The 12,177-nt window shown below is 40.1% G+C and overlaps 1 protein-coding gene across 1 annotated transcript in view; it reads right to left on the bottom strand.

Annotated features, from left to right (window-relative positions):
- Window positions 1-12,177, bottom strand: part of SEMA5A (semaphorin 5A) — a 345,161-nt gene that overhangs the window by 19,014 nt on the left and 313,970 nt on the right. Inside the window, exon 18 of the mRNA XM_052781946.1 lies at window positions 8,612-8,830. Within this exon, the coding sequence (XP_052637906.1) occupies window positions 8,612-8,830 (219 nt within the window). The remainder of the gene's footprint in view (window positions 1-8,611; window positions 8,831-12,177) is intronic.

Below are 12,177 nucleotides of genomic sequence, written 5' to 3'. Positions count from 1 at the left end.
TGTTATCACTTGCTTTCTTAATACTTAAGCAAGGAAATGATTTACCATGTCTGCAACTGATTAAAAGAAATAGTGTGTAATTCAACTGACACTAATAGATGAGACCCTAAGTATAATAAAGGCAACGTGCCAGTAAAGTTTTGGTTTACGACAGGGCCCTAAACTGAGCAGAAGTTTTGCCTTTTTTTTCTCCCATCACTCACAGCAGCAGTGAGCATTTTACCACACAAGATAGAAACTCATTATTGCCTACTTTTAAAAATACTAGGTAAGCACACATATTCTCTACACAATTTTAACAGTGTGCTCATTTAAGACATTTCTTGTAAGATGTTACTTCATGGTTTATTGAAACAATTGATTGTCACTGAAGTCTCCAAAACATTCATCTAACATTTCACAATGAGTCCTTTTGATCCTTTCTGTTCAATTAATCAAACAGCCTTTCAAGGAGTAAACGAGTTTCCACTGGTTTATTGAAATGCTATTCCATAATTATCTCCTACCAAAAAAGAAGAGGTTCCAAATCTGAAAAAAATTAACTTACATTGAAAATATCTGCAGTACTTGCATTTAAATTCTCTCTTAGATGGAGATGTAAAACACTAAAAAAACCCCTCTTTTTGTTTTGGTAGCATTGTATACCACAAATGCACTTGGTGAGTTGAGTAGAATTATTTCTATGTAAAAGCTGCAACACTGAGAAAATGAGCTAGAAGGATGTGATTATTTTGACATTAAAACCTATACGTCCATTTTTTGAACGTAATTTCAGATACAGCATTCCCTCAGGTTCTCAACTGCTAATCAAACAGGTAATTCACTAGTGCATACCTAAGGCTATTACACTAATCCTGTAAGTGAAGTTGTTGAATATATAACATTTTATTCCCTGTATCGTTCGCAACATTACACTATGAATCAGGAAAGCATGGAGTTGGCACTTCCTTGCTAAGAACAATAGTTGTGAAAACTTTTGCAAGTAATGTATCTGGCCTCTGAACACCCTGATTGGACAGGCAGGATTCGTGGAATCTGGTACTGTATTCCTAGTATGTCATTTAAATAAATTATTTCCATTATTAAGGAATTCAATGATCGCTACATTTTTTCCAGGATATATTTATCAGCCAAATCATCTAGCTATACAGATGTATGAGAGAGTTTTATACCACCTATCATAAATAAATACTGCATCTCAGTAGAGTGCTTGACTTGTTCTCTTATTCATATAGTCACTGGAAAACAAATATGTCTTTTTGCCTGAGATGACTCTTTTAATGTAGTATTATGCAAGCTCATAGCTAAGAAAGCCACACGTCATTTGTCTTCAGTGCAGGTGGAATATACTATGCAATTTTATAACAATTTCAGGACATGGTATCTTTTATTCAGAACTTGCCTTTTTTAAAGAAAAAAAAAAAAATTATGTCAAGTAGAAGCAGAAGCTGTTACCTAAGCTATTTATTTCATGTGATATTAAGGCTTTACCTTTCCAGATATTCCCTTTTTTTCTTTTTTTTTTTTTTAATTTAAAACCATCCTTGACTAGCTCAAATGAATAATCAGAGGCATTCCTGCTGCAGTGTTGTGAACCTCCATGAAACAGAATGACAGCTTGAGATTGCCTAGACAAGAGATAAATTGTCTGCAAACGTTACCCGGGGCTTGTTCACTGGAATGGAGACAGTGACCCCCAACACTTTCTACTTATTTTTCAATGGACCAGAATGAGAATTACAAATGCGCATGCATTTGAAACTACCATCTGCCATCTATCTATAGATGGCCGAGAACACAGAGACCGATGTGACATCCAGGAATGTCACCGTGTGCCACAACTGCAGTGATCACGGCTGTACTATAAGGCTTTGGATGTAAAGGGAGAAGTGGGTCTGAGGAAGATGGGAAAGGACAGACGTAATAGAATAGACAATGTTAGATTCGATCATGGCTGAGCTGGACAGTGTAATTATAACTTTTTCTTAGCGACTATTTACTGACAGGCTGCCATCCTAAATCTCTAGGCCTTTCAAAGACTATCATAACTACCTCTTTTCTTTGTCCCCAGAACTCTTCCTTCTCAGCAACAGAGGATGATAAAGCATCATCATGGTTAAATAAGATCAAAGGAATGGGTATTTACTGCTTGAGTTTTCACAAGACCTAAAGAGAGCTCTGTGGTTTCTTTCATCTTTCTTTAAAGTTGCTTAGCCACACAGCACCATCTGGGTTATTTTTTTTTTTCCTTTTGTCATGGAGTCCTTTATGTTATTTCTGCTTCTTATAGGAGGAAAAATACACAGCTGCAAGGAAAGTTCCAGTCACTACAGTTTCTTTACGTAACAGTTTTGTAGAGCTGTTGGACAAAAGGAAGTCGTTAAAGCAGTTCCACAGTGAAAGCTACGAAGAGTCTTTACGTTTTCTGACAATTACTGAGGTTGGTCCCTTTTGGAAGAAGGCATCCATCAGCTAGCAGGGTGCTCTCAAACAATGCGCTTTCCTTTATAGCAAAGCAAACAACTTTTTGCCTACTGGCTGTTGTGGTTAATAAATATTTCTTCACTATAATGACAAAAAAAAGCCATAGGGAAGAGGATGTACTGGGGAGAAACAGTGTACAGAAACAGGATCTCCTGGGGACATGACAAAACATCCACACTACTGGAGACTTTCCGAGAGACAATTAAGTAAACTGGATACCCTGCTATGCACTTTGGGTTTTACAAGGAAGTGGAAGGAAGCGTGGGCAGACACGCTGACCTCACCTGCTTTCATGAGAACTCAGATGGGATTGCAGGCTCTTTCACATACTGTCCGGTCTCATTTCAAATTTAAACAACAACAACAACAACAACAAAATCTTCATGTTTTTTGGTGTATGCCTTTAGGTTTATAACTTTTCACGTTCATCTTTTTGAAAATGTAGCAAAAGAGAATAAAAATGCTGAGAGGTCAGTCTTTTGTACGTGCAAGAAAGAGCACAAATAGAGGGGCAGCAGTCTTTTCCACCCGCAGAAACGCAGGCGGTGTGGTTCCCAGTGGCTGAGTAAAAGTTAAACCCAGGGGCACTGGGTGCTGGGCAGCCTACAGCCCCAGGAGAGTACTGCTCCCTTCCAGGCACCTGGGGATCATCCCATTCCACATAGAATCATAGAATCATAGAATCATTTCGGTTGGAAAAGACCTTCAAGATCATCGAGTCCAACCATTAACCATGCACCCTAAACCATGCCCTGGAGTACCCTGTCCACTTGCTTTTTGAATACCTCCAGGGATGGTGAATCAACCACTTCCCTGGGCAGCCCATTCCAATGTTTGACAACCCTCTCAGTAAAACATTTTTCCTAATATCTAACCTAAATCTCCCTTGCCTCAACTTGAGGCCATTTCCTCTTGTCCTATCTCCAGCCACCTGACAGAAGAGACCAACACCCACCTCACTACAACCCCCTTTCAGGTAGTTGTAGAGAGTGATAAGGTCTCCCCTCAGCCTCCTCTTTTCTAGACTGAACAACCCCAGATCCTTCAGCCGCTCCTCATAAGACTTGTGCTCAAGGCCCCTCACCAACTTGGTTGCCCTTCTCTGGACACGCTCAAGCAGCTCAATGTCTTTCCTGTAGTGAGGGTCCCAAAACTGAACACAGTACTTGAGGTGCGGCCCCACATCACTTAGTCTACTGCTTTTTCCTAATCCTGTGGGGTATTGCTGCATGTTTCAGTGCGGGAAAGAGCAATTTTTACACCATAGTTTGCAAAGGCAAACTCTTGTTGCTGTGATGCTATAGGTACCTTTTATTCATAAAAGCAATGCTGGATGAAACAGTCAACATAGTGCAGTGCAGAAACGCAGAAGGCAAATGCATGCTTCTAAGGAAAGTACAACAACAAAATCTAAGGATCAACCCGGGTTTAAGCCTGTAACTGAAACTCTTAACTTAGAAAAGCAACAGTTGCTTCCAAAGGGCAGTTCAGCCCTCTCCTCGCTGGCTACAGAAGCAGCCTAGTGAGATCAGTGCACGTGGAGAGATGGGCTTCAGCAGCCTCAGAGACAAGCTTGATTGGATCGGAGTAAGTTTTACCCCCTGATTAGGAAATTACTGCAGGATAAATTTTCTCTGTTCCTTTAAATGTATCCCTGTTTCCTTGTGGCCAAGTATGACTGCAAGGAAAAAAAAAAAAAAAAGGAGGAAAAAAAAAAAGCAATAACGAAGAAAAAAACCACAAACAATAACTGGCTTTAGAGGATGCATAAATAACTTAAACAGTCTTTCAGGGAGTTTTGTATATCTGAAACTCTTTATTGTTATTAGCACATTTAGCGATATATGAATTTATTCAGTTCTTCTCAGCTAAAATGTTGTAATGAAACCAAACTAAACTGCTATAATACAAATTTGAAACCAGTAAAATCCCAAAATATTGTCATGAAGTATCAGGATTTCAAATCTAAGAGACGGCAGCTGTCCTTTCCCTCTGATCCACCACTATGCTTGGAGGAGAAGAGGGAACAGGAACTCCTGTAGCTCATGCTACGCAATGGTGCTCATGTAGCCATGCTTTAAACTCCTAATTAAGGCACATCAGCCAAGTGTCCCTCTGTGCAAAAGAATAAAAGGGCAAAAAGAAACAAAACAAAACAAAAATGAAGAAAAAGTTTTGTTTTCCTACAGTAATAAGAGCTGTGTCATATTGTGAACTAGGACAGAATTCCTTATGTTTGGTTATTACTATTTTCAGGCAAACAAATCGTTTAGTAAATTCCTGTAATTTTTGTAAATTTGCAGAATTTACCATTCAAACAATGCTTCCTTTCACCATCCATTTCTCTTCGCAATGTAAATATCTCACAAGCCCCCAAGGAAAACAAACCCCTAATATGTCTGATTACAGATTCCTTTCTTTTCATATTGACCCCATATTAGTATCTCAAAGAAAACAGAAATGTCCATGAGCATTCACAGATCCTTTCCATAGTTATTGAGGCTGCTCAGTGCTTGCCAGCTCAACTCTATTCACCACACCTCTGAGCCATAAAAAGGAGCTGAGGCACGAGGCCAAAGCATCATTTGCTAGTGCAAGACAACAGTGCAAATTCTCCTGCCCCTCACAGCCATTTGGCCACAGGGAAACTGAGTATTGGGAACAGGCCTTACCCTACACTGGCTCCCAAACTACTTCTGCAGATTATTTGGGAGAGTGCTAGTTAGTCGAAGGCAAAATTGTACCAGGGATCAGTCTAAAACTTGTACAATACAGACAAATCATATTCCTGGGCCTGGGTGCAATTTCTGGCAATTTTCTGGCACTGTTCAATTTACTATTATATATTCAGCCTTCAAATACTATGAACAAAAAGTAATCTGCCCAGTGACTGCTATCAATCCTCACGTCAGTGGACCATTTACTTTGCTACAAGCTGTGGGAAAAATGTCACTGTTTCTCTCTCCCCTGAAGGCTCAAGAAAGATTTAATAGCAGCTGCTGAAGGCACGTTCCAGATGGCTTCAGTATTTTTTTAAAGTTCTGGGATCCTGCAGCACATTTAACCATAAATTACTAGCTATTAATATATTGATAAGTATATTTAAAGGAATGCTGCAAGACGCTTAACCAGACAAGAGAGCCTTGCACACTCGGTGATTGCTCCATAGGCTTTTTCACTGTGTCAGTCCTTCAGAGCAATTAGTATCTTGCAGGATGACACCGAGCCCAGATTAACTGATTCAGAAGCATAAAGTCCTCTTGACTTTCAGCATGACTTAAGCACGCTCAGTATATTTCTCTATCGCTAATCTTTCTCAGCAGCTTACATCGTAAGGGGTCGATCTCGCCTGCAATTAGCAGAACAGGGAGCAAAGCAGAACTGGAGTCTGCACTAGCAGGAAGGTTTTTGGCTGTCATCTCACCCCTTCCTCCTCCTCAGAATATTTCTGAAAGGCTGATGACTGGACTGGACTGTAACTAAATGGCTCGGTGCCAGCAGGGAGCAGGTGAAGCTGTCCTCCCCCCGAGGGAGCTCAGGTAAATCTTAGAAAGCATCAGATGCTTCTTTGATGCATTTTTATTTGTGGTACTATGGCCATTACTTTTGGGTCGAGGTCAGAACAAAATCTCACGTTCCTCAGCCTTTCTGTCTGCACCTCACTTATTTACCTGGGCAAGAATGAACTATGCAGAGGGTAAGAATGAGTTTATATAGCTGTCCTAAAGATAAGCACCCAGGAAATGAAATCCAGTCCCTCACAGAGTGGTTAACAAGGAGGCTGAAAATTGCTCCAACCATTTTACTGGCTGCTCTCCTTTGTGCCCCTGCTGTGGGGTCTGCCAGGTTTGCACGCATGGGCCTGGAGCTAAGGCTCTTCACCCCTGTATTATTTACGTCTCCCTTTTCCTGATGAGGTCTCATGAATGCCAACCTAATAGATGTTTGTGTTTACCCACCAATTTAACTTTCTGCGACTTTCCTTAGTATGCTTCCCTAATAAAAGTTTATTCCCTTTCTACAAATTTATAATCAGGTCTAATTTATGGATAAGCCTTATTCTGCAATCATTTTTTACTCTCCCATGTCTTAAAGAAAAAAAAATAATCAATTACTTGTACTGCTTGCAACGTTTTCCCTTCAGATTTATCTGGGAACTGACTTTAGCCCCTTACATTTCTTCTTAATTACTGGCAAACAGTAGTTCTGTAGCTGAGGAACTTTGTGATTCCTTGCAGGCTATCATACATCTAAATACTTCATTCAAGCTCTACATCTTTATTCAAATTTGCTTTGCACTAAAAAGAAAAATGAAACTTGTCTCTGAAGAAAGTTATTAGATACATTAGGACACCCCTTCTTGCTTCAGAAAGGCCCACCACACTTTAAACCAAGTGATCTTTAAAAATATCTCTCTTCAAATTCAGAGACAGCAGAAGAGGGAATAATTTTTATATAAAGCACAATTTCAAGTTCTGCCTTACAACTTTGTGTATTTTAGTTTGGGGTATTGGCTATCTCATAAACAACAAGGGCCTCTGCATCAAACTTACATCTGCATACCTATGTGTTTTGCTGGTTGTAAGAACTTCCTTCAAAAAAAACCTAACAGCGTATGAGCTGCAGAGCTAATTAAAAATACCACTTCTGAAAACCTTTAACTTATTTTAACTTTGAAAAACTCCAACAAAATTCAAGACAGCTCTTAATTTAAGAATCAACAGCAAGGGATGAACAACAAACCTGGCCCCGTTTCGTAGATCATCTGGGCCCATTTAAAGAAGGTACTTCAGTTACTACACTGTGGTCATACAATCAGATATCTGAAAGCTTGTGAGCAGAGCTGTTAGCTAGCACCACACCGCTCGCCTGCTTCAAAGGAAGCCGAGGCAGTGTCTCATGGAGGGATGCCCTTTGGAAGAGAAGAAGGAACTGAAGAGGTGCTGCTGCATTCTAGCTTGCTTCACCTACTGCGTGCATCCCTGGGGAGGCTGGCACATGTTAGTACAACGGTCTCCTAAATCTTTGACCTAATGCATTAATATACACAGTTTTAACTTGTAACCATATAGATATATATAGACATAGATAGATACACACACAGATGTATGTTTTACTATAGTAATATACATATGTAATATGGATATTGCCATAGTAATCCTTCAGATCCACACTTGAATAAATGCCAAAAGCTCCAAGTCTTCAACAATAAAATATGCAGCACTGTTATACATAATTAATACAATTAAAGATGTATGAAAGCTTATTTCTAAATTTACTTGTTAATACTGGAAAGAACCGAGTCTCTCATTCATTCTTCTTCTTCCTCTCTATTGTTTCTTACCTTGAATTCTTTCCTCCTACTCCAATTGCACTTTCTTTTCTTCATGTGTTCTCCTATATCTTTCCCCTTTCTTTTTTCCACAAAGCCTCTGCAAAGGTCAAAAGCCTTTGAATTTGGATGACTGTTTTATGAGGGGCGAGAGGTGACAAACCAAGATTTTCTTTTTCCCCAAATGTCTAAGATACAACAATGATTTATAACCCAAACTAGTTTCTTGAAGACCTATATTCTATTTGTAATCCTTTTCATAGAATCATAAAACAACTTTCAATGAGGGAGAAGCTCAAGATTCCAAGAACAATCTTTATGGCCTACTTGAGTTACCATCTAGTTTGGTGATCACTTCTGAACCTTGTTTGCTGGAGGCTCTACACACAAAAGCTAGCACAGATTTAATGCCAGCAATCACTGTGATGAAAATGGTGTTTTGAGTTTAAATAAAGACTAGGCCTAGTTTCTGATGTCTTGCCAGATTTCTTTTGACTTTTCCCTCTTATAAGTTTACTTATTAAAATTATATTTTTACAGTCAAAGTCTCACAACTGAAAAAAGACATAGCTATTAATACTGTTGGTGATAAAATGATTGACATCACACGGGAATCTTACCCAAATCCACTTATATTATAAAGGTAAATTTGAGCTGTAGTTTATTCAAAAACCAAACCAAACCCCAAACCCACCAACCAAAAAAAAGACAAAACAAACCAACTATTGCAAGATATAGCCTTGAAGATGAGTTATTTTATTTTCACATACTTCTCTCATTTCATTTGCCTCTTACCTGGACAAGGCAAAATGTTGCATTCCTGGTACTCTAGAGACGGGCCGAGGCAAGGCAGTCCCCCGTACTTGGGCTCAGGATTGCTGCAGACCCGTTTGCGATTCCGTATACCTCTGCTGCAGTCACGACTGCACTGAGACCACGGAGACCAGGGTGACCAGGCACCATTGATGGTATGAGCAGAGTATCGTCCAGAACGCAAGAAATCCCCGGACAACCCTAATAAAATAAGGATTGAAAAAAACCGTTACTGAATTAAAACAGTATCTCACTCCAAACCAAGCTTTTCCTCTTCAAATTTACTCCTAGGCTTCTAATAGCGATATGGCCAGGAGGGCCTTGTCCTTTAGTCTCACAATCCAAACCCTAGTTTCATCTCAAGAATCTCTTCCATAATAGAAATTTCATAATCACTTGCACAGAACTACAGCAAAGACGGATCCGACTCTTTAGTTAAAGCTTTACGGCTGCGCTGACTGAACTAAAGTCAATTCACTCCACCTAAGGACGATAAAACCTCTCTCTCTCTTGCACAGGAATTATCAGAAAATCTCCAGATACATTACATAGGTACTATTGCCTCTGTTTTAGAGGAAACGGTGGCACAGAGGAGAGGACTGTGGTGCCTGTGCCCCCTCACCGCGCCAGCTCCCTCAGTCCTACGGCAGGGCTCTGCTCACCTGAGCCAGCCAGCCTGCCTCCGCTAGTGCTCGCTGTGCCCGGAGGCTCTCGGGTGTCCTAGGAAGCAAGGCACTGTGCTTATCCTAACCGTAGTCAGGCTTTAGACCGTGTACAGCAATAATTCCACAAAGTCTAGTGAGACTGCCCTTTTCTGAAGAGCAGTGTTTTGCCACTTTAAAAAACAGTTTATTTTCCACTGAGTTGAAGCGTTCTAAACCACATACAAGCTATGGAAGTCAGCCTTTTGGAGACACACACGATAGAATACTTCCTAGTTAAAGTAACCATCTGGCAAGTGGAAAGCGTCTTTTCTAAGTGAGTTTAGTACCAAAAAAAGGCACGAGAGAAACCAGCGATGCAGAGTGAAGTCCACTATTTCTCAGTGAAAGGGCAACACACAGCATCTTGTTCACAGCATACAACCAATACGCCTGGATGTAGTCCCAGGTGAAGCTCTAATAATCTGCGGTTAATCTGAGTCTCTTTGTCACTTTCAGGCTTGCTCCTGCATGGAAAAAGACTCCCTCAACTGTACTCAGCACATCACCGAACTCACTCTTGAGCTGTAGCATTACCTCAAAGCATCACTACTAACCACCTCCAGCAACACTATTGGGATCTCCTACTGTTGCCAAAGCAGTTCACCTTCCCCAGTGCTAGCATCACTGGAAACTCTACGATCGATGGGCCACAAACTGCTGCTTCTATTACAAGAGCTTATTTAAGTGGTTGTGACGAGGGAAGGTCCTGAGAATGGTACATCAAACAGCAGAGGATGTGGCTGCCTGCCGATGCTAGAGCTTCAGCACTGCTAATGTAAGTACAGGTGAACGGTATCAGCAGTGGAGAAATGCAGGGGGTTGTTCGCAGCTGAGACTGCAGCGCAAACTTTTATCCTTTAGAAATTGTTTTATGCCCTACCCAGGAGCACAGGCACTGTGGGAGTATCAGATGGAGCTAAAGAAGCAGAAGATGCACTGAATCGCATACTGGGAACAGCTACAGGTAATACTGGGAAGAGACTGCCCAACAGGAGTCCTGGCCTGAGCAGGACCAGTACTCTGGACAACCGGTATGGAGGAGCCCCTCATTCACGGTGCCCAGTATGGAAACAATGATGCCCTATTTCTACCCGTGGTTATGGCATTAGGAATACTGCTGAAGTTCTGCCCTGAGAAGCACGTTGGCAATCATCCCAAAGTAGATGAGGCTTTGTATATTTTTGTTCAACACTTGATAACAACCGGCAAAATTGGAATGATGCTGCAGTGACACAGAAATACTTGTAATAAGAAACTGCTGAAATTAATAAGAAAACAGCAGAACAGCAATATAAAAATGACTAAAAATGGGTAAAACCTTTCACTGATTATAGACGGTAACAATTTCTCTCCTGCTGAGCCAGATTCTATTACACAGATATTAAAAGCAGCATTTCAAGAAACGTGACATACATTCAAATCCAAAAAGGGAGCAAGTACAGAGAAACAGTATGGGAATTCTGAATACGGGTCCACTTTCCAGCTCACTAAGAGCCTTTTTTCCTAATTTTGTATCACTTTGGTCATGGAAATGCCCAGCTCATGCACGCAGTGAGCTGCGAGTCCAAAATAATAGTATTTTCTTATACCAGAATTTCAAATTAAGTTTATTTTAGTTATTAAATGAACAACAATGCAAACAATGGAAAAATTATTAATTGGACCAGATTGCCAGTCATGTTCTTCGTAAAACACTGCAGTTTGCAACACTTCATACCAATACTAGGATGTTCTGATGACATTTTTGCAGGACAGATGTAGCTTTTTCGGTCCTAAGGAAAATGTGTGACCTTATTTGCCATTATCATATTAGATTTCTTGTGATTTAAACTGGGGAGTGAGAAGAGGAATCTTCTAAGGGAAAGCTCTGATGTACTTTGGCTCTGAAACAGAAGAATATTCTAAAGAATCTTTTCAGTGTGGAGTTTGGTCTGCAGCAAGTGTTCCCCTGTGTTTTCTTCTTTCCAAAGCATTAAAAAATTTATTACAAGGAGCAGTCTTTTCACAGTTTTACAGTAATTCATAGAGTGTTCATAGAGGGGCTCTTAGAATTTTCTCTTCAAGCAGAAACTGCACATTAAAAAATTAACATTATGACACTAATGACATTAAAAATAACAAGATCAGTTTACATTCTGGAAATACAGTATAGTATACATTCCTTGAACAACCTTACAGCCATCTACAATGAGGTGACTAGGTTGATGGATGAGGGGAGAACAGTAGATGTTACTTATCCCAACTTTAGTGAGGGTTTTGACACTGTCTCCTGTAACCTTCTGATAGAGAAGTCAACAAAGCATGGGCTAGAGAAGTGGAGAGTGGGATGGACTGAAAACTGGCTGAACAACCGGGCCCAGAGGGTTCTGATGAGTTATACAGAGTCCAGCTGCAGGAAAGTCACTAGCGATATACGCCAGCTGACTTTCGCTGACTGGCTTACTTATTCCATTATACTTAGCAAGCAGGTATAACAGAAAAAAAAAAAGTCTAATTAAGTTACATAATTCTGAACTAAACCAAGATTTTATAATTTCTAAGTATTTTTTATAACTTTTGGGTTGAATTGGAATAGTCTTATAACTCCACAAGAAATTAATCCTGTTCAGAGACATGTTAACATGGAAGTCACCTGCCCTGACTAGTACAGGATTAAAAATCTGCCTTTGCAAAAGCCTGTAATGAAACTTTGATTGGCCTGATTCTTCTTGAAGACTGCAACATTGCCAGCCGAGTTCAATTAATTTGTCTTAAAGGAGAGGCTCTAATAAAGCACATATATTTGTAATAATTTTCTAGTCTAGCCTGTAGCTAAGGAATACAGCTCTAAATAAGAGAGAAGGA

The sequence above is a fragment of the Harpia harpyja genome, chromosome 1 (genome assembly GCF_026419915.1).
Source record: "Harpia harpyja isolate bHarHar1 chromosome 1, bHarHar1 primary haplotype, whole genome shotgun sequence".
Taxonomy (NCBI): Eukaryota; Metazoa; Chordata; class Aves; order Accipitriformes; family Accipitridae; genus Harpia; species Harpia harpyja.
The sequence above is the reverse complement of the archived record's forward strand: the minus strand, read 5'-3'. Positions and strand labels throughout refer to the sequence as shown.